This window comes from Canis aureus, chromosome 5 (genome assembly GCF_053574225.1).
Source record: "Canis aureus isolate CA01 chromosome 5, VMU_Caureus_v.1.0, whole genome shotgun sequence".
Taxonomy (NCBI): domain Eukaryota; kingdom Metazoa; phylum Chordata; class Mammalia; order Carnivora; family Canidae; genus Canis; species Canis aureus.
Genome location: NC_135615.1, coordinates 20,648,361 through 20,672,408, shown reverse-complemented (window position 1 = coordinate 20,672,408; position 24,048 = coordinate 20,648,361). Strand labels below are relative to the sequence as shown.

Sequence of the window (24,048 nt, the reverse complement as noted above, 5' to 3'; positions counted from 1 at the left end):
AGATGTCCTGTAAGTCTTTAACACAGAAAAATCCCTTTGGAAACTTCCTTTATCTCTACCGCTCCTCTCTGCCCACCCCCTACTTATGTTGGCAATCATCCTCCAAGCATATGGCCCACTGATACACATCTGAAGAGTCTCATGACTAAGGTTTTACTAGACAGTAGTAAATGACCCCTCAAGATCCTAAAAACCTGGTTTCCAAATTCCTTCGAGACTTCTCTTATTCCTAACCCTCTCCCAACCTGAAAGTATATAATCGGTCACTCCTCACAATCCCAGTGAAGCTCTTTCCGCCCATGGGTCCTGTCCCCATGCTTTAATAAAACCAACTTTTTTGCACCAAAGACATCTCCAGAATTCTTTCTTGACCATTTGCCCTAAACCTCAACATTTCACATTATTACCACTAAAATGACATTTGTTTTCCTAGCCACATCGCTCCCCGACCTATCACATATGAAAATCTCAATATCCTTCGACACTTATATCAGAACGCACAGTTCTCAGCACATGCACACACAGGAACCAATCGAGGGAGGGCCTGGAGGTAGGCCCGGGCTGGCCTTTCCTCTCTCCCTTGATACCACCCCATCCTTCACTCATGTCTGAAACACCTAGTTGCTGCATCACTCTAATTCCTCTCATTAGACTTTTTCCTAAACAGCAGTTTGCAAATGAGTAGCGACTCCACTAAATGCAGCCAACAGGCACCCATCATTGCTCCTTGGACTTGAAACTCCCTACATTTCCCACAAATCAGTCTGTAAGCAGTAGTGGGAGAAGAAAGAGAAAATCCTGAAGAAAGTGGGACCCAAAGTTTACTTACTTTGAGAATTATCTGCGTGAGAACAGACACATGCAAGTCCCCACCCATGGAAACTGAGTTCAGGTGGGCCGAGTGAGGCTGCCAACAGAGCAATCAATGGGTTCTGCAGGCACCAGTGATTTCCATGTGGGGGTCATGTGCTTACCAGGCACACGGATTGTCTACTAATTACCACTCCTGGGGCTTCTGCCTCATTCCTGCCCCTCCTCTGAGTCTTAGGCTTATTTATAGATGTCCACCAGTGGCACTCAGGCCTTCTGTGTCATCTCTCCATTGGCCCACCACTGAATTCGGCTCCACTCTCTTTTTGAAGGAAAGGTGTACTCTCAGGATTAGGCAACCTACCCACACTCTCCCCAGTGGACCCCCAGTTCCAGTTTACCCTGGTGCAGCCCCCTGCTCTTCTGCAAGCCTGCCAGGTGCAGCCCCACCCTCTCAAAGACCTCCCGGATTGGTTTTTGGTTCTACTTACGGCTCACAAAGGATGCAGAGAAGCCCTGGGCTGGGGTTTCCTGAGACTGGAACACGGCTATGAACACGTTTCTTGGTGTGAGGATGGAGCCAGGAGCCACGTTCCCACAGCCCGTGGCTAACAGGGACTCGGCGACTTCCTCAGTCCCTGCCCACACCTAGCAGAGCCATAAACATAACTTAATGCTTGATGTTTTTCCCTGTCCACAGTTTAGTGTCCTTAGGTGGGAAAATAATAGAACTCAGGTATATGCAGACCTAAACACAATAGTAAATGAAACATGCAAAATTGTAATTTTTTTCTTTGGAGAATAGTGTTTTAAGCTGCTTTTTAACAGCATATCCCATTCTTGACTCTTCCAAGGAGACTGTGTTCAGTTTTGTGTAGCTAGGCAGTGATTTCTAAGAAAAAACAAATATTACTCATTTTTCTTCTTACCTTCTTCTACCTGGCCTAATCCAAGTAAGATTACTAGGTGTCGAGGAGGAGCAAGATGGCGGAAGAGTAGGGTCCCCAAATCACCTGTCTCCACCAAACTACCTAGAAAACCTTCAAATTATCCTGAAAATCTATGAATTCGGCCTGAGATTTAAAGAGAGACCAGCTGGAATGCTACAGTGAGAAGAGTTCGCGCTTCTATCAAGGTAGGAAGACGGGGAAAAAGAAGTAAAGAAACAAAGGCCTCCAAGGGGGAGGGGCCCCGCGAGGAGCCTGGCTGAGGCCGGGGCGAGTGTCCCCAGGACAGGAGAGCCCCGTCCCGGAGGAGCAGGAGCTGCACCGACCTTCCCGGGCGGAAAGAGGCTCGCGGGGAGTTGGAGCAGGACCCAGGAGGGCGGGGAGGCCCTCGGGCTCCCGGGGACAGTAACAGCAACTGCGCGCCCAGGAGAGTGCGCCGAGCTCCCTAAGGGCTGCAGCGCGCACGGCGGGACCCGGCGGGACCGGAGCAGCCAGGAGGGGCTCGGGCGGCGGCTCCGCGGAGGGGGCTGCGCGGCCCCGGGAGCAGCTCGGAGGGGCTCGGGCAGAGGAAGAGGCTCCGTGCGGAGGGGGCTGCGCGGTTCCAGGAGCAGCTCGGGGAGCTCGGGGGCGGCTCCGCGGAGGGGGCTGCGGCCCGGGAGCGCGAATCCAACAGCGCAGGCTCCGGAGCACAGGGCGCCGGGACACAGCCCAGGACCCGGCCTCCCCCCGGGACAGGCAGAGGCCGGGAGGGCCCAGGACAGCAAGGACGCTCCTGCCCCAGCTGAGCAGATCAGCGGCCCCGCCCCGGAGCCTCCAGGCCCTGCAGACGGAGTTCCTGCCGGAGCTGAATCCAGGTTTCCAGAGCTGCCCCGCCACTGGGGCTGTTCCTCCTGCGGCCTCACGGGGTAAACAACCCCCACTGAGCCCTGCACCAGGCAGGGGCACAGCAGCTCCCCCAACTGCTAACACCTGAAAATCAGCACAGCAGGCCCCTCCCCCAGAACACCAGCTAGACGGACAACTTCCAGGAGAAGCCAAGGGACTTAAAGTACACAGAATCAGAAGATACTCCCCGGTGGTTCTTTTTTTTTTTTTTTTTTGTTCTGTTTTGTTTTGTTTTGCTTTTTGATTTGTTTCCTTCCCCCACCCCCCTTTTTTTTCTCCTTTCTTTTTCTTTCTCTTCTTCTTCCCTTTTTTTTCTTTTTCGTTTTTTTCTTCCCCCCTTTTTTTTCTCTTTCTCTTTTCTTTCCTTCTTTCTTTCCTCTCTTTTTCTCCTTTTCCCAATACAATTTGCTTTTGGCCACTCTGCACTGAGCAAAATGACTAGAAGGAAAACCTCACCTCAAAAGAAAGAATCAGAAACAGTCCTCTCTCCCACAGAGTTACAAAATCTGGATTACAATTCAATGTCAGAAAGCCAATTCAGAAGCACTATTATACAGCTACTGGTGGCTCTAGAAAAAAGTATAAAGGACTCAAGAGACTTCATGACTGCAGAATTTAGAGCTAATCAGGCAGAAATTAAAAATCAATTGAATGAGATGCAATCCAAACTAGAAGTCCTAACGACGAGGGTTAACGAGGTGGAAGAACGAGTGAGTGACATAGAAGACAAGTTGATAGCAAAGAGGGAAACTGAGGAAAAAAGAGACAAACAATTAAAAGACCATGAAGATAGATTAAGGGAAATAAACGACAGCCTGAGGAAGAAAAACCTACGTTTAATTGGGGTTCCCGAGGGCGCCGAAAGGGACAGAGGGCCAGAATATGTATTTGAACAAATTCTAGCTGAAAACTTTCCTAATCTGGGAAGGGAAACAGGCATTCAGATCCAGGAAATAGAGAGATCCCCCCCTAAAATCAATAAAAACCGTTCAACACCTCGACATTTAATTGTGAAGCTTGCAAATTCCAAAGATAAAGAGAAGATCCTTAAAGCAGCAAGAGACAAGAAATCCCTGACTTTTATGGGGAGGAGTATTAGGGTAACAGCAGACTTCTCCACAGAGACCTGGCAGGCCAGAAAGGGCTGGCAGGATATATTCAGGGTCCTAAATGAGAAGAACATGCAACCAAGAATACTTTATCCAGCAAGGCTCTCATTCAAAATGGAAGGAGAGATAAAGAGCTTCCAAGACAGGCAGCAACTAAAAGAATATGTGACCTCCAAACCAGCTCTGCAAGAAATTTTAAGGGGGACTCTTAAAATTCCCCTTTAAGAAGAAGTTCAGTGGAACAGTCCACAAAAACAAAGACTGAATAGATATCATGATGACACTAAACTCATATCTCTCAATAGTAACTCTGAATGTGAACGGGCTTAATGACCCCATCAAAAGGCGCAGGGTTTCAGACTGGATAAAAAAGCAGGACCCATCTATTTGCTGTCTACAAGAGACTCATTTTAGACAGAAGGACACCTACAGCCTGAAAATAAAAGGTTGGAGAACCATTTACCATTCGAATGGTCCTCAAAAGAAAGCAGGGGTAGCCATCCTTCTATCAGATAAACTAAAATTTACCCCGAAGACTGTAGTGAGAGATGAAGAGGGACACTATATCATACTTAAAGGATCTATTCAACAAGAGGACTTAACAATCCTCAATATATATGCTCCGAATGTGGGAGCTGCCAAATATATAAATCAATTATTAACCAAAGTGAAGAAATACTTAGATAATAATACACTTATACTTGGTGACTTCAATCTAGCTCTTTCTATACTCGATAGGTCTTCTAAGCAAAACATCTCCAAAGAAACGAGAGCTTTAAATGATACACTGGACCAGATGGATTTCACAGATATCTACAGAACTTTACATCCAAACTCAACTGAATACACATTCTTCTCAAGCGCACATGGAACTTTCTCCAGAATAGACCACATATTGGGTCACAAATCGGGTCTGAACCGATACCAAAAGATTGGGATTGTCCCCTGCATATTCTCGGACCATAATGCCTTGAAATTAGAACTAAATCACAACAAGAAGTTTGGAAGGACCTCAAACACATGGAGGCTAAGGACCATCCTGCTAAAAGATAAAAGGGTCAACCAGGAAATTAAGGAAGAATTAAAAAGATTCATGGAAACTAGTGAGAATGAAGATACAACCGTTCAAAATCTTTGGGATGCAGCAAAAGCAGTCCTAAGGGGGAAATACATCGCAATACAAGCATCCATTCAAAAACTGGAAAGAACTCAAATACAAAAGCTAACCTTACACATAAAGGAGCTAGAGAAAAAACAGCAAATAGATCCTACACCCAAGAGAAGAAGGGAGTTAATAAAGATTCGAGCAGAACTCAACGAAATCGAGACCAGAAGAACTGTGGAACAGATCAACAGAACCAGGAGTTGGTTCTTTGAAAGAATTAATAAGATAGATAAACCATTAGCCAGCCTTATTAAAAAGAAGAGAGAGAAGACTCAAATTAATAAAATCATGAATGAGAAAGGAGAGATCACTACCAACACCAAGGAAATACAAACGATTTTAAAAACATATTATGAACAGCTATACGCCAATAAATTAGGCAATCTAGAAGAAATGGACGCATTCCTGGAAAGCCACAAACTACCAAAACTGGAACAGGAAGAAATAGAAAACCTGAACAGGGGATCCCTGGGTGGCGCAGCGGTTTGGCGCCTGCCTTTGGCCCAGGGCGCGATCCTGGAGATCCGGGATCGAATCCCACATCAGGCTCCCGGTGCATGGAGCCTGCTTCTCTCTCTGCCTCTCTCTCTCGCTCTCTCTCTGTGACTATCATAAATGAATAAAAAATTTAAAAAAAAAAAAAAAGAAAGAAAACCTGAACAGGCCAATAACCAGGGAGGAAATTGAAGCAGTCATCAAAAACCTCCCAAGACACAAGAGTCCAGGGCCAGATGGCTTCCCAGGAGAATTTTATCAAACGTTTAAAGAAATCATACCTATTCTCCTAAAGCTGTTTGGAAAGATAGAAAGAGATGGAGTACTTCCAAATTCGTTCTATGAAGCCAGCATCACCTTAATTCCAAAGCCAGACAAAGACCCCGCCAAAAAGGAGAATTACAGACCAATATCCCTGATGAACATGGATGCAAAAATTCTCAACAAGATACTGGCCAATAGGATCCAACAGTACATTAAGAAAATTATTCACCATGACCAAGTAGGATTTATCCCTGGGACACAAGGCTGGTTCAACACCCGTAAAACAATCAATGTGATTCATCATATCAGCAAGAGAAAAACCAAGAACCATATGATCCTCTCATTGGATGCAGAGAAAGCATTTGACAAAATACAGCATCCATTCCTGATCAAAACTCTTCAGAGTGTAGGGATAGAGGGAACATTCCTCGACATCTTAAAAGCCATCTATGAAAAGCCCACAGCAAATATCATTCTCAATGGGGAAGCACTGGGAGCCTTTCCCCTAAGATCAGGAACAAGACAGGGATGTCCACTCTCACCACTGCTATTCAACATAGTACTGGAAGTCCTAGCCTCAGCAATCAGACAACAAAAAGACATTAAAGGCATTCAAATTGGCAAAGAAGAAGTCAAACTCTCCCTCTTCGCCGATGACATGATACTCTACATAGAAAACCCAAAAGTCTCCACCCCAAGATTGCTAGAACTCATACAGCAATTTGGTAGCGTGGCAGGATACAAAATCAATGCCCAGAAGTCAGTGGCATTTCTATACACTAACAATGAGACTGAAGAAAGAGAAATTAAGGAGTCAATCCCATTTACAATTGCACCCAAAAGCATAAGATACCTAGGAATAAACCTCACCAAAGATGTAAAGGATCTATACCCTCAAAACTATAGAACACTTCTGAAAGAAATTGAGGAAGACACAAAGAGATGGAAAAATATTCCATGCTCATGGATTGGCAGAATTAATATTGTGAAAATGTCAATGTTACCCAGGGCAATATACATGTTTAATGCAATCCCTATCAAAATACCATGGACTTTCTTCAGAGAGTTAGAACAAATTATTTTAAGATTTGTGTGGAATCAGAAAAGACCCCGAATAGCCAGGGGAATTTTAAAAAAGAAAACCATATCTGGGGGCATCACAATGCCAGATTTCAGGTTGTACTACAAAGCTTTGGTCATCAAGACAGTGTGGTACTGGCACAAAAACAGACACATAGATCAGTGGAACAGAATAGAGAATCCAGAAGTGGACCCTGAACTTTATGGGCAACTAATATTCGATAAAGGAGGAAAGACTATCCATTGGAAGAAAGACAGTCTCTTCAATAAATGGTGCTGGGAAAATTGGACATCCACATGCAGAAGAATGAAACTAGACCACTCTCTTTCACCATACACAAAGATAAACTCAAAATGGATGAAAGATCTAAATGTGAGACAAGATTCCATCAAAATCCTAGAGAAGAACACAGGCAACACCCTTTTTGAACTGGGCCATAGTAACTTCTTGCAAGATACATCCACGAAGGCAAAAGAAACAAAAGCAAAAATGAACTATTGGGACTTCATCAAGATAAGAAGCTTTTGCAAAAAAAAAAAAAAAAAAAAAAAAAAAAAAAAAAAAAAAAGAAGCTTTTGCACAGCAAAGGATACAGTCAACAAAACTCAAAGACAACCTACATAATGGGAGAATATATTTGCAAATGACATATCAGATAAAGGGCTAGTTTCCAAGATCTATAAAGAACTTATTAAACTCAACACCAAAGAAACAAACAATCCAATCATGAAATGGGCAAAAGACATGAACAGAAATCTCACAGAGGAAGACATAGACATGGCCAACATGCATATGAGAAAATGCTCTGCATCACTTGCCATCAGGGAAATACAAATGAAAACTACAATGAGATACCACCTCACACCAGTGAGAATGGGGAAAATTAACAAGGCAGGAAACAACAAATGTTGGAGAGGATGCGGAGAAAAGGGAACCCTCTTACACTGTTGGTGGGAATGTGAACTGGTGCAGCCACTCTGGAAAACTGTGTGGAGGTTCCTCAAACAGTTAAAAATATACCTGCCCTACGACCCAGCAATTGCACTGTTGGGGATTTACCCTAAAGATACAAATGCAATGAAACGCCGGGACACCTGCACCCCAATGTTTCTAGCAGCAATGGCCATGATAGCCAAACTGTGGAAGGAGCCTCGGTGTCCAACGAAAGATGAATGGATAAAAAAGATGTGGTTTATGTATACAATGGAATATTACTCAGCTATTAGAAATGACAAATACCCACCAATTGCTTCAACGTGGATGGAACTGGAGGGTATTATGCTGAGTGAAGTCAGTCAGAGAAGGACAAACATTATATGTTCTCATTCATTTGGGGAATATAAATAATAGTGAAAGGGAAAATAAGGGAAGGGAGAAGAAATGTGTGGGAAATATCAGAAAGGGAGACAGAACATAAAGACTGCTAACTCTGGGAAATGAACTAGGGGTGGTAGAAGGGGAGGAGGGCGGGGGGTGGGAGTGAATGGGTGACGGGCACTGGGTGTTATTCTGTATGTTAGTAAATTGAACACCAATAAAAAAATAAATTAAAAAAAAAAAAGATTACTAGGTGTCAAGGGGTGCAGAGCAGCAACGTGTGCTACTGTGAGGCGATTGTGACAAATCAACATATTTGTAGAGCATGAGGCAACTGGACAGGAATTCCAAGCATGTGTGTCACTAGCATGAATTGGAATAAATCATAGAAGACTTCCTAGGCAGTGTTCAACTTTAAGATTCATTGTGAAGAAAGAATGAGATTCAGCCACTAGGTGCTGTTGACTAAAAACTCGGTTGGCAACTCCCAAGTTAGACCTAGGCTGTCCTTTCATTGGCCCGGCCACTTCAAAAGAAATAAGTTGTATGCCCATTTGAAAAGTAGTTGCCAAGGAATACACTGTGAGCATCAAAATTCTAAGTCAAGCCAATCCTAACCATCCTAATCATCCTAACCGAGAGAAAAATATTAATCATAGAATCACAAATTTAAATGCAAAGTTCCAGTTATGAAAGGGATGATAACAGGGCTATTGAGAGTATATAACAGGGGGCTGTACCCCTGTAAAGCGGAGGATGTGCCTTCCTAAAGAAGCTCCTGTGGGAAGGGGCGGGGTACTTCAAAATAAGTTGCCAGGGAGTTTGCAGAGTCCCCGCAAGCCACGGGGTTTGTTAGAGATCTGTCTGACCACTGTCCTAAAATGGACAGGGGCCACTGGAAAACTTACTGCTCTAGGACACCTAGTTTTTGGAGATCATTATAACATGGAAAATTGGAGGAAAAGAGAGTATACTGGGAGATAAGCCAGGAGAATTTTGCAGTCGTTCAGACACAACAAGATCACAGAATTTAAAATGTTGAGTCACTCAAGGAAAATATTGATATTAGGTGATTACTGAGGAAAAGAGACCATTCAACATGTTTAGCCAGGGACAACCCACCTAATTGAGTGAGTCTTGACCAGGAGCAATTGTGCCTTCCCCTGGGGACATTTGGCAATGTCTGGAGGCATTTTTGATGGCAATATTTGGTGCAAGGGGTAGCTTGCAGTGAGTAGGGGCCAAAGGATCTGTAAACATCCTATAATGCACAGGACAATCCCCATCCTCACCACCAGCTAAGAATTACTTAGTCCAAGAAAGTTAAATGGGTCTGAATAAGTCTTCCCTATTGGACATCTTCTTCACACCAAATTATACAAAATTACTCTTTTGAACAGATCACTTTCAAGAATATTCCCCAAAGAAAGCAATAAAATAACAAGCCATTAAAAACATTTCTGTGGGCAGCTCGGTCCATAGGAAGAGGTATGAAATGGCACTGATTCATGGCACTGATGTACTATTTCTCAGTTCTTTAAAGTTGTATCATTTCCAGTGATTTTCAAACACTGGGTATCCAGCTGTTGGTTATATTACTGGTTAAATCATGTTTGCCATTTATTAGATATAGGAGGGGTCTGTGATGGGACCTGTTGAGAACAAAGGCACAATATTCCACCAAATACCTAAAATCAAAAATGTCTCAGGAAAGAAACACACACTTCCAAATTTCTGTAATATCCTCATTAAGCCCCCCAATCCCACACCTTAACTATATAGGAGAATAGTTTATAGATGTTTTCTACTCACATTTTTTAAAATTATACATATGCCTTGCTGAGAGATAGTTATCTGCACACACTATTTTTACAACCCTACTGAAAAGGCAAAGTGACAGCTAAAACTTTTAATAAAGAATCTCAAGTGCTTTAATTAAGAACTTCAAGAATGATCAAGTGCTTATACTTTCCTGAAGTCATTAATTATGGATCTGACATCCTACCTTTTGGCCCAGGAACAAAAATATTGTAATGAAAATAATGGTAAAGATTTAGTCAATATTCATGGCTGCCTTGTCAGTCAAGAGCTCATTTCACTGCCTATTTGACCCAGGACACATCAAAACAATATTGGACCTACAGAATGTCATGAAGTTGTCATTAAGTCAAAAACTTTCTGACTTTTCTTAAAGTTTTACATAATTCAGGTTGGCTACACATGATATTTTATCATTCTATTTCTTAAAAAATTATTACTTATTAAGAGATGTACAGATTCACATGCAGTTATAAGGTATAATCTAGAGAAATCCCTTGTACACATTGCCCAGTGTCCCCCAACATTGACATCTTGCAAAATTATAGTATAATAACATAACCAGGAGGTTGACATTGATGCAGTCCAATGATCTTACTCAATTTCTCAGTTTTAGTTGTATTCATGTATGTGTGTGTTCAGTTACGTACCACCACGTTCAAGATGATGAATAGTCCCAGTACCATGAGGGTCCCTAGAGTTGCCCTTTTAGGATCATACATAATTCACTCCCACACCCCCATCTTTCTAACCTATGGCTGTCCTCCACTTCTAATGATTGTTATTTCAAAAACATTATGTAAATGCAATAGGAGACTATGTAACCTTTGGGTATTGGATGTTTTCACTTGGCATAATTCCTTGGTGACTTATCTAAATGGTTAGTCTGTCAATGGTTGTTTTTGTTTGTTTGTTTGTTTGTTTCTTTTACTGAGGACTTGTATCCTCTGGTAGGTATGTGGAAAGTTAGCTTAACCATTCACCTGTTGAAGCACATGTGCACCGATTTTAATTAGGGGCTATTAACAGATAAAGCTGCTGTGAACATCTGTATATGGGTTTTTATGTCAACATAATTTTCATTACTCTGGTATAAATGTCTAATAGGGCAATTGCCGGATCTTATGGCAAGTGCATATTTAGTTTTATAAGAAACTGCTCAACCATTTTAGAGTGTCTATACCATTTTACATCCCCACTAGCGATGAATAAGTGATACAGCTTCTCCACAACCCTGCCAGAATTTGGTGTTGTCATCATTCTTTATTTTAGGCATTCTGATAGGTGTGTAGTAATCTCTCATTGTGCTTTTAATTCTCATTTTCCTAATGGCTAGTGACGTTGAACATATTTCTATTGCCTATTTACCATCCATAAACCCTCTTTGGTGAAATATCTAATCAAATCCTTTCCCCATATTCTAGTTGGATTCTTTGTATTTTTGCTGCTGGGCTTAACTGTTCTGTATATATTCTAGATCATAGCCTATTGTCAGATAGGTGATTTATAAATCTTTTCTCCCAGTCTGTGGCTTGTCTTTCCATTCTCTTCACAGAGGCTTTCACAGAACACAACATTTTAAATTTTGGTGAGGTAAGATTTATGTTTTTCTTTTCATGGGTAGTTTTTAGGTGTTTAGTCTGAGAAACATTCATCTACCTCTAGGTTTTGACAAATTTCTGCTATTTTTTCCCCTAAAAGCATATAGCTGTACATCTTGCATTTTAGGGTGTTTCTATTTTGAATTAATTTTTGTACAAAGTGTGAGGTTAAAGGTTGCTTGCTGGACCTGGTCCCTCTTGCTATCTCTGCTCACCCTCTTCAATGTCTCTTGGCAGAATCAGGAAGCTCAGGCCTGGTAGGGGAAGAGTGCTTACCAGGCCACTTAGTTTGGGCAGGGCTCCAAATGGATCTCACCTGCCAGTCGTATGAGGTATGAAATGTCAGAGGGATTCCCACTCAATCAAGAGGAGAAATGGACCTAAATAACTTTTCAGATCCCATTTGTACAACCGACGAATTTGCAAGGCTTTACATATGCCTATACATTTGATGTTTACTCAGTCCCTGAGAGAGAGTTCATTTGCTTCATGAAAAAAGCAGTTAGGAAAAGTTGCATTAGATGTGTTTTATTAAACACATGTTTTATAAAAGTACAGGATTTTTATTTAACCAGAAAGCCTGGATCAGTTAAATATGGAACATAACTGGGAAGATGATACAAAATAATAGCATCTACAGTAAAAAGCCACTACTATTCATTAGGTGGCTTTGTGTTCCAAGTACTGAGCACTATTTGTGATATTATATCATATTACCTCTAATGCTTAAAACAGTCCTACTAAAGGACAAATTGTTCTCTTCATTTTATGGTTGAGAAATTAAATCCAAATGTTTAATTAGCTCACAGGGGAATATGCAGGTGGTAAATGCATAAGATATGAATGGAGTCCAGACTAATGTGAACTTAAGGCCAATGTCTTTCTCCCTAAAAGGTGGAAAGAACTCTTAGAGAAATATAACATATGAGATGCAAAATAGCACAATCGGAATAAATTTATCATACAGTCATCACGATCAGAAGTCGATGAAAAGTCGGTGCCATATAAGCAGTATTTGGAACTTTAAAGGAAGAGAGCCTTACTGACTGCCCCACTGCCGTAATTTCATATGAGTCTCTCATGGTCTTTTCAGCATGTGGGCTCTTGAGACCCACAGGGGAGGCTGGCACTTGCCACATCTCTAGCCTTCTGTGATTTTCATAGCATACTTTAAATGTTGCCTGTAATGGGGCTTACATTTGTTTTGTCCTTGAGGATATTAGAAAACAAAAACAAACAAAACAAAAAATTAAGAAAGCAAGCAAGCAAGCAAGCAAAAATTCTGGCCTTCCCTCTTTAGTTTCCACAGAAAGGAAGAACCCTGAGTGTGCACGAGAATTTACTAGGGCCAGAAAACAATTTCCTTAATTAAGTTATTTTGCCTACATACTGGCAAATTAAAAGTCACAGGGCAATATGTGTGTTGTGGTTCAAATTTTAACTCCTAATAGGTGAGATTTCTTATGTTTTTATTCAAGAAATCCAAGCAACAAAATTGCCCTTTTCTTATTTTGAGAGGCAATGAACCGTTTCTGGTCTAAATGTTTATGTTCACAAAATCAGTTCTGCTCCAATTAAATAAACAAGCGTACTCACCTTCACAAAGCTGTTCTGACACTGTCCATCACCACTGGGGATTCGGAAGTTGTTGTCAAAGCTGATCTCCAACTGCTTACTTTCGTGAGTAATGACTGTCCAGGAACATCTGCTATTCTCAGGAAAATTCTGAGGCCAGTGAGGGGATCTGATTGTACCATTATCTGAATGAAGTATTCCCCCACAACCTGAAAAAATGTCATGGAATAACTCATTAATTTGAGAGGAAAATAGCCATTGTAGTAGCCCACTACTTCCAAAGGAGACACATGTCTAAATATGAGATTTCAGTTTATCTTTCCTTACAGATGAGTCAGTGGCCTTCAGGGCAGGTATAAAACAAGAACTCTCAATAAATGTAAGATGCACTTGATCCAGAGGAAGTTTCAGCTGTTATTGTTTTGTTACACTTATATTAAACTCACCCGAGGCCACTAATCCTTGCCATAAGGAGGATAGACTTCTATTCTTTTTCAAACAATGGCAATATTTTTTTTTTTACTCCCCTTGAAGCTATGTAGTATCTGTGAACCAACAATCCCAAGTTCTGCATTTTATTATCATGAGCACATGAGAATACAGGGCTACACTCATTTGTAATTTTACTCTAACATACAGGACAAGAGAAAATGACTGATTTTGAGGAGAAATTCTTCTGTTAAGCAATCTGGTTCACTCATATTGAAACACTGATGGATGAAAGTAAATGACATAGATTGAAAGAAAGTCTCAAATTATTTTATGCTATTAAAATATGTAATTAAGAGAAGACAAATGGAAAAATATGAATTCAAAACAAAATGAAGTTAAAGAGTATTTCTGTATCTTTTGCTTTTAAGCCCTTGGAAAACCAATGGTATACCTGAAAGTCCCCTCTGATTTCAACAGCAACCAGTGATTTAATGAGAGAAAGTCTGATCCATTCCACAAAAACCTTCATAACTCTGACTTTTCTAGAAAGAATTGCACTGTGTGGTACTGCAAGGCTTTAAAGAAATCCTGACTAAAGTATCCAATGTGAATTCTTATATTTTCTGAGAATTTCCATGAAGTTCATATTTTATATGCACAAAAGCTACCTTTTTGAAATCAAATCTATTTTATTTTGCCACATACAGAGCACTCATTCTAAATCACAAACCTTGTCACTTTGCTGCTCAAAACTCTTCAATGGCTCCCCATTGCTCAAGGGACAATATAGAAGACAAGGCTCTTTGTGGTATGGACCATTTAACTTCCTGCTCTCAGTTTCCCACTCAGCATTCTGCCTCCCAGCTCCAAATATTCCAAACTATTTGTGATTCCAACACATATTGTCTATTATTTTTGATTCTCTGATTATGCCATGCCCTTTTGCCTACTTAGGCAACATGATGAAATGTTAAGATCAAAACTTCTGCGCCCCACTATCTTTATTCAAATCCTGACTCCACCAATTATCAGCTTCATGACTGAGAAAATCATCAACCCATTCATCCTCAGTTTCTATCCACACAAAATAGAGAAAATATGTATAGATATTGTATCTTCCTTATGAAGTTGATACATGAATGGTGAGGGTAAACGTTCCAAGTTAAGTTTGACAGAGAATAGATAGAAAATGCATACTTATTAAATTAGCTAATAAATTTTTAAAAACACATCAATTTAAAAAGCGCAGAGAATGTTTATTTTACCTAAAGTCTGTGTGTTCCATGTAGCATAAAATCCACCATTTTGCACAGAATGGTCCGAGTTAAAAATCACCACTAGCTGGTTGGAACCAGACTGGATTGTCCTGGGGTTTGAAGTCCCACAGTATTGTCCTATGATGGGTGATCCAGGAGAACCTCCATTCCTGACAGAGACAGAATCCCAAGCACAGGTTGCATGGTCTTCAATATCAAAGTCACTAAATGTCAGCTGCAGGAGGAAAAAGAAATAATGAGGTGCTCCGAGTTGTAAGTGAGCTTAGCTACCTAGAATCAGATACTTTAGACCCTTAGAAAAGGTCCCCTCACAAACTCTTTTGTTTTGTTCTAATTTATATAATTTTGTATATATGTCTCTTATTTAACTCTCCCCTGCACTCCTCTTTTTTTTCCCTTATTGGGGCTTCTATTAGAAATTTGAGAGGGGATATTTATCCTAGAACTGTAGTTACTGGAGGACCTCCTCAGTCCAGTGGGCTGGGATGGCAACTCATAACCAGAACATGATTACACCTCCCTCCTGGATGGGAATATCTTCTACATATACTTCTCCTATGCTTGCAAAAGAGATTTATTCAGGCACTGTACACTTGTAGATATCTACACTCTAATGACATTTTGGGCAGAAAATGAATTCATCACAAAAGCAAAGCCTATTCTAATAGCTTGCTTATTAAAAGAACTCTGTTTCCACACCAGACATGGTATTTTTGTTGTAGAAGAAAATCAGAACTTACAGTGATGGTAAAGCCTTGTGGTGCTTCCAACAACCAGGAACAATGGGTCAAGCTGTCATAAGAGGCTGGATAGTTGGGGCTTGCAATCACTCCACTCTCACCCAACTGTATTCCACCACAGTCTGAAATTAGATTTGTAATCTTTTAAATAAGATACAAGAAAACAAACAAACACCTCTGCAAAGCCAAAGTAAGTAGGTCTTACAGCCATCATAGGATTCTTAAAAAAGCAACCAATGAATAGATGAAAGTAGATAAAAGCAAAGGAGAAACTGGGTAGAAGATTAGAAATAAACAGAATCTCATGTAGTGTTAATTAAATAGAATCACACAGTGAAAACAGGATCACATTTAGTACAAAGGAGAGGAATATAATCTGTACCACAAATGGAAAATAATTAGATGTGCCTATAATAGACACTCTGACTATGGACAAAGTAAATAAGCTTCTTGAAAAAAAAACCAAACAAACAACAGGCTAGCAAAAATAAATACAAGCTGGAAGAATATAATCCATACCATAATGAAAGAATTTGTCATTTGATGAGAAGCACTTATACCTGTAGTCAGCTATCAAAGTATATATTAGCATAGCAAGTTGAAGACCAGATATATTTTTAAAACAGGATTGTCTGATTTTCTGCATGGATAATACTGCTTTCTGAAACCTGGCTCTCTTCTTTCAATCCAATAAAGAAAAATCAACTGGCAAGATGATTGCTCAATCTTGCTCCCTCTCCCAATAAGCCATTTGATTATAACACAAAGAGATGTTAGATAAAACTATAACCAAAACATACTTTGATTCATAGCCAAACTTAATAGAAAAAAAGAGGATTTCCAAAATCTATAAAAAATAAGTATCTTCAAATTCTGAGAGATAATCTCAACTGAGAATATATCAGTCAGAACTAAGATGTAGGCCCCAGAGGTCAGGGTCCAAGGTCTTGATGACCATGAAGGAGAACATATGGCCTTGGATCCCCTGGAAGGAAGGGCTGGAGTTGAGACTTTAATATAACATTAAGAGTCTAAAAGAACTGCCATATTAGTGAAAGGGACTAGAGAAATTCTGATGGCTCAGCTCAGAGAAATGCTGTCTATCTTGGGCTAAATTTTCAGATACAAACTGAATGTCACAGATGCAAATCCAAAACAAATCATTAGTCAATAATATCTAGCAATATGTTCAAAACACACATCATAGGCAGGTAGGGTCTATCCTAGAAATTAAAAAATGGTTTAACAAGAGCAAAGTCTTTCAGTATATAATTTATCATATTAACATATTAAAGGAGGAAAACAGAAACATCTCAATGGATGCAGAGAAATTATTTGATAAAATATTACATTTATTCAGAATTTTAAAATTGTATACTAACAATTGAAGGGACTTTCTTTAATCTGACAAGAAGCATTTATTAAAAACCTAAAAGAAATCAATATATTTAACAATGAAGGGTCACATGTATTCACATTAAGGTCAGAAACAAGTGCTATCATCCCTTCCATTCAACATGATAGTGGCCTAGCCATTGAAATAAGACAAGAAAAAGAAATGAAGTTTTGGGGCCAAAAGAAAAATAATATTATCACTTGTATAAGATATGATTGTTTACACAGAAAAACCAAAGATAATCTATGACAAAATACCAAAACTAATAAGAGTGCAGGAAAATGTTTGAGCTAAAGATCAATGTATAAAAAATTTAAAAATTCCTAAATATCAAAAAAAATTCCTAGATATCAGCGACAATCAATCAGAAGATATAATTTAGAACATCTCATTGACATTAGCAACAAAACCAACAGCTACCTAGAAATTAATCTAATGGGACACCTGGGTGGCTCAGTGGTTGAGCATCTGCCTTTGGCACAGGGCATGATCCCAGAATTCCTGGATTGAGTCATACATCGGGCTCTCTGCATAGAGCCTGCTTCTCCTCCCTCTGTCTATGTCTCTGCCTCCCTCTCTGTATCTCTCGTGAGTAAATAAATAAAATCTTAAAAAAAGACATTAATCTAACAAAATACATGCGTGATCTTTATGGAAAAAATTATTATTATATTGCCAGAGTATGAGAGCTTAATCACATGTCTTACCTGTAAAAGAATACTCTGCATGGAATCCAACATGTTCTACATGTTCATTGGTGACAAAGTGTATCCATACCTCAGGATAAGGTATAACCAGTGGCACTATAGGTTTTGAAGGTCCACACAGTCTCCACATCAGAGGCCCATCAGCATTACCTGAACAAAATAACACACCAAATGCCATTACTTACAAAGCTTTTGAGAAATACATTCAATGAGTTCAGTAGGAAGGTATTGACACACATTGATATTTTGATTTAGTAGCAGACATTTCACAAAGTTCCTTTCTATCTTCATCAACTGCAAAAGCAAGAGTCCCTTCATCAGGATAGAAAAAAAAAAGAAGCTTTTTTTGTATGGGCATCTTTCTCTATTTTGGGTACCATTTTGTTCCAAATCGTGTTTTCATAATTATTTTAGATACCTAAACAGATACAATTAATTAAAAAAAAGAAAACATTTGGATGTGCCTTTTTTTTTAGGGAGTAAAAAATATAATGCCAACAGTGACAAAAGATAAAAGTGATAATTATCTAAAATTTTAATGATTTCTTCACTGCATTTAATCAACTAAAATGAATAGGATATCCAGTACTCGGGCTAAAAACTATCAGATTTTGAGCTGAGTATTTTATGACGGTTAATTTGATTAATTTTTATAGAATACCTACAGAGCTCACAATTAATCTGCTCTTTACTTATTCTGTCAGACTGACATCATTGATTTTTAAGTACACAAAATAGAGTATTTTAACTGATCTAAAATTGGGGAATAGAAAGAAGATTGCATTGAACTGGCTGAAATTTGATATACAGTTGTTCTGCTTAATTCAATAGCCAATGTTTTGTTTTGTTTTGTTTTTGTTTCTTGTTTATTTAAATTCAAGTTAGTTAATATGTGGTATAGTGCTGGTTTCAGGAGTAGAATTTAACAATTCATCACTTACATGTAACCCCTCATGCTCATTCCATCAAGTGTCCTCTTTAATGCTCATCCTCCATTTAACCCATCCACTCCATCCATCCCCCTCCAGCAACCTTCAGTTTGTTTTCTATAATTAAACTTCTCTCATGGTTTGCTTCTTTCTCTGCTTTTATCTTATTTTTCTTCCTTTCCTCTATGTTCATCCAATTTGTTTCTTAAATTCCACATGAGTGAAATCATATGAAATTTGACTTTCTCTGACTGACTGATTTCACTTAGCATAATAACCTTTAGTCCCATCCACATGTTGCAAATGGCAAGATTTCATTCTTTTTGATGGCTCAGTAATATTCCATTGTGCATATATTCCACATCTTCTTTATCCATTCATCAGTCAACGGACATTTTAAGCCAGTGGTTTTGAATCAGGTGTCAATGGTGAGGGGTATCAGAATCACATAGAGAACATTCGCAAACAAGTTCCATTTCTCTCATAAGTCTTCTCTATCTACATCTTCTCTACCTTCATCTACCTACAAGGGCCCAGATGATTCTCCTGCTGAGTCCCCTGGTCTGTGACCACAGACTTTATCAAATTCTCCTTGAAAATTCTGTCCACTCCCTCTGTCTATGTCAGCATTGATTCACTTCTCAAAGTCAGCATTGATTCAATAGCTGCCCTAGAACATTGCCACCAGCTCATTATATTGGTTTCTGCTGCTTTCAGCCTCCTTTAAAAAAAAAATTGTGGTAACATGGAACTCAGTGAACCTCAAATAGCACTGATGATCTACAGTGTTACTTTACTTCTCTCTCTCTTTTTTAAATATTTTCTTTATTTATTCATGAGAGACACAGAGAAAGAGGCAGAGATATAGGTAGAGGGAGAAGCAGGCTCCTTGAGGGGAGCCCAATGTAAGACTCAATCCCAGGACTCTGGGACCACATCGAGACACTCAACCATGGAGCCACGCAGGCATCCCTACTTCTCTTTTTCAAACCAGGAAAAGAGTGTCAATGTAACAATGGAGGCAATTTGATGGATCACCCATACCTCAACTAGGAGAAAGAACTAAAATGGATTCATCTCCTATGAAGGGAAATTTTTAAAAATTCTTAAGAGAATTATGGTTCACCAAGTAAACCTTAATCCACTTCTCATGAAAACAAAGACAAATTTGACTCCTTTGGGGATAATTCCCCAAATAGCTTCCATGTGCTTCTCCATCAGGTACACTGCAAAACTTGTTTTGATTTCTATGTAGAACTCCTGTAAATTCAGGAAATCACTGATACATTTCTGACCATGCTAAGTTCCAGTCTTTGAGGAAAGAAGTCTTGAATAGTAAAAGATCGAGGGAACCACCTGAATTCATTAAGTGACAGACAAGGGGTGTCTGGGTGGCTCAGTCAGTTAAGCGAGTCCAACTCTTGGTTTCAGCTCAGGTCATCATCTCAGGGTCCTGTGTCATGCTCTGTGCTCAGCACAGAGTCCGCTTAGGATTCTTTCTCTCTCTCTCCCCCACTTCTCCTCTCCTCCCCTTACCCTCTCTTTCTCAAATAAATAAATAAATCCTTTAAAGAGAGAGAGAGAGAATACAGATAAGCTGAATCTATCCTGAGTGTCTCATTTCAATGAAACATAGAGTCTACTTGCAAACTCTGATCCATCTTGCTCACCATTCATAGGGCATGTTACCTCAGCTGGCTATGCACAGAATTACAGCTTTTTCTGACCAACATTCTTTTGGATTCTATGTGCATATATTATAGCCCCTTGAGTCTCTTTGTTGTTGGTGGCCTCCAGGTATAAGAAGAATACTTTGGATAAATAGGAGAACATGTTCCCTGATTGAACTCACCCACTCGGAACTCAAGGACATCAAACTGACAGTCTTGGTGACTTTCCAGGTAAAAATCTTCAAAATGAATGTAAATAGATGAATTTCCCTGATTTGGATTGCTGAGAGTCCATTCACAGTTTAAGTTTCTTGAGTAATTACTGACTCCATTATAACCAGGAGAAGTAAAGTTTCCTTCAGGGAAATGCGTAAGGGACCCACCACATACTAAGGGAAAAAAAGGAGGAAGAGTTAAATTCATGCTATAACAGGAGATACAAGTAATATGATAATAACTAAAATAACAGCAGCAAGATTTTTATTGCTTTGATTTGTTTTTCTAGATAAAGTTCAGATTGTAGGTGAAGGGCTGGCTCATGCATACAGACTATGGAAGAAGTTTCTGTGAGTTTGGAAATATGTGTAAAAATAAACACATAGTTCCTGTAGGAAATACAGGAAATTTCCTGTTATTTTCCTATAGGGTAGATTAGGTGGATTTAAGGGTTTGGCTGTGCATCAGTTTCTCCTAATTTAAGCCTATTATTCATTAATATTTAATTTAGAGAAATAGCTAACCTACAGTAGTGGTCTCAATGGCTTCTCATTAGCAATTCTCCACTTGAACCAAGATTTAATTGGATCAGACAGATAGAATAGCATTATAGTGCCAAGGAACTTGCCCCTTTTCATATGGTAATGAATGTCCCTTGTATCAATGAAACAACTTAGAGGTATTTTAAAATATTCAGTTCCACTCTTTCTAAAATTTAAAACTCTTAGATAATGCACCAATCCAGAAAATAGAATATTTAGGCTAGAAAGTACATATCCTACTTAATTTTTAAATACTCTGTATCAAATATGAGCCCTTATTCATTTACACTGGAAAAATATGTATATATATGGATGACTGAGAAACAATAAAATCCGGTTGTCTTCAACTAAATTACTTATGGGGAGCCAGTTACCTTCTTACAGGCAGAAGGTCTCTCAGCACAAAATAACTGACCAAAGACTGCGGAATGGGCAACCAATATAATGGCAACACTGCATGGAATTGAGCTAGAAGCTCTCCCAATTGCGTTTTTAAGTTTTTTAACTCACAATAGAAGTTTTCTTTCTCAAAATAGAACATTTCTTTTTTCTGACAGGCATGGGGTTTCCCTCCGGTTATGTAAGTTTGCCTTATGTAGAAGATCCCAGGTGTAATTTTGATGAGATCAAAATTCTGCTCTTCTGCTGTTGGTAGTAGCTATAGGACATCTGCAGTGCCCACGATTAAAATAGGTGCATTATAACATATTACCTGCATCTTCACTGGATGTGTAGGTAGCACTGAAGCCTCCAAATGGCCTGGATCCATCAGTGAAAAACACGACTTTCATTGTATTTCCTGAAGATTTGATCTCACTGCTTGCGTTCACATTACCACACAGTTTCTCTAGCTGAGGTGAGTTATTTCTAATGCCATTGAATATCTATTAGAAAAATAGTTTAACCTTTAGTCACACTTTCCATCTTGCTGAGTATTTCCTAGAAGATTATATTCACAGCCCCAATATATTTCCTTAGAAGGAAACTCTGTGCCAACATGAATTACTTAACAGTATGGGCTCCTAGCCCAGTGTCACAAGCCACTATGTTACCCGGAGCACATTCTGTGGCCTCAGGGTCACTTCACTAAAATGAAAGTATTACAGTAATGCCCTCCTGCCATGTGGTGACAAATGAAAGACTGCAATACTGTCTGCAACTGAAAACCGTGCTCTAAATGTAAATTAGATAGGCCAACACACTTACATCTTAGTTCTCAGAGTTCACTGATGGACAATTTTTCTTAACAATGTCTTAGGACCTTTGATATTTGGAATGAAGGCTTAAATGCTAGTCTCTGATGATTTGAAGCATATAGTAACTCAAATATCTTAAAATGCCTTGAAAAGTAACTTTAAAAATCAATCTCAATATCAGCATACTAGTTGTTTCCTAAGTACTTATGAATCCAAAGCCTCAATTTTCTTATTAATTTGAATTTTTAAAAAAGGGATGAGTAGTGCTGACTCCAAAATATTAAACAATAATTCTAGTTATGCACACAGTTCTAATAGTTGCAAAGTATTATTCCACTTCTGTTCAAAACCAGGGTGTTTCAGCATGTCTGGTTGTCACAGTTCAGGAAAGATCCAGAAGTAGCTGAATAATAATTGACTGATTGAGTAATTGATATTCCTCTTTTTAAAAAGGATTTGAATCACTCATGATTAGAAATAATGATTCAGAGTTTGACACTAAGAGATACGAAGAAGAATGCACTCCATAACAAAAGATGGGAGCTTTTAAATTTACTATAATTGATCATTAAATTGAGCTCTGTGAGGGCTTCTGTTTTAAAGTGTCTTCTGACTCACAGGACCAGATATAGCATTTCCTATCACTTACTGAGCACCAATAAAATGCCAGGCTCTGCCAATAGCCTACTTATATTACTTGATCCAATTAGCACAATACCCTCTCAGACATATAACATCATCCCTGCTTTCCAGATTAAGACAGAATTCAGAAAGGCTATGCAATTTACTTAAGTTCAAAGAACTAGTGATAATAAAATTGGATTTAAAGCATCCCCCTTACTCCAAAGTCTGAAGTATTATATAAGGAAACAGAAGATAACAAAATTTCAACAATACTGAAAACAGGAATGGGCAACATATTGCCAGAATCAAAAGGGATTATCAGCAACTACAGGGTAATGGAACATGTCGGAAACTATGATCAACGTCTGCTCTGAGCTTGGAATCACAATGACTGACAATTGTTCAGGCATCCATTTATCACATGAACTGCTGTTAGAGGCAACCCAAGTGCTGTTTCTACTTTCCTCCTCCACTCTTGTTTGTACTCGGAAACTACAACTTCCAGAAAACAATGGGATATGAAGTAGGCATTGGAGATTCAGCTCTGAAACTTGCTATATGCAGAAATAAAATCAGGCTCATAGCTCACTGTAATGCAAGCTGGATGGTGTACTTTTGCCTCTTCTCCTTCTGGACACAGTCAGATAAACAGCTGTGTTTGGAGGGATTGTATGCTTAGGGGGCTGGATACAGTATTAATCTAGAAGCTGTGCACTTAAAGCTGCCTTCACTCAACCTGTAGATCTCAGGAAGCTTCCCTTCTCCCTCTCCTTTATTCTTTTCTTTTCTTTTCTTTTCTTTTCTTTTCTTTTCTTTTCTTTCTTTTCCTTTCTTTTTTCTTTCTTTTCTTTCTTTTCTTTTCTTTTTTCTTTTCTTTTCTCTTCTTTCCTTTTCTTCTTTCTTTTCTTTCTTTCTTTCTTTCTCTCTCTTTCTTTCTTTCTTTCTTTCTTTCTTTCTTTCTTTCTTTCTTTCTTTCTTCCTCTTTTTCTCCTCCAGCCCCCACTTTTTTTGCAAGAAGTTTTCAAAGTAATAAAATACAGGCAAAAGGCCAGCCACATCCCCTTATTTACAACAGAGTGAAGAAGAAACAAAACAAACATGGAATCTACAAAAATACATTTCAAAGAAAAAGAATCTGGACATGATATTAAAGGTTCATAAAGGAAGTTAATTCTGAAAGTTATTGTTGGAGCTTTAGCCTCTCCAGGAGAAAAGACCTGTAGATATGACATTTGTAGTTTCTCCTAATTAA

The 24,048-nt window shown here is 39.2% G+C and overlaps 1 protein-coding gene across 1 annotated transcript in view; it reads right to left on the bottom strand.

Annotated features, from left to right (window-relative positions):
• CUBN (cubilin) overlaps positions 1-24,048 on the bottom strand; it is a 263,301-nt gene that overhangs the window by 58,551 nt on the left and 180,702 nt on the right. The window contains exons 49-55 of the mRNA XM_077897053.1: positions 21,689-21,860; positions 20,401-20,607; positions 17,620-17,769; positions 15,517-15,638; positions 14,765-14,990; positions 13,089-13,276; positions 1,302-1,458 (exon numbers count right to left, since the gene is read on the bottom strand). Of these exons, the coding sequence (XP_077753179.1) occupies positions 1,302-1,458; positions 13,089-13,276; positions 14,765-14,990; positions 15,517-15,638; positions 17,620-17,769; positions 20,401-20,607; positions 21,689-21,860 (1,222 nt within the window). The remainder of the gene's footprint in view (positions 1-1,301; positions 1,459-13,088; positions 13,277-14,764; positions 14,991-15,516; positions 15,639-17,619; positions 17,770-20,400; positions 20,608-21,688; positions 21,861-24,048) is intronic.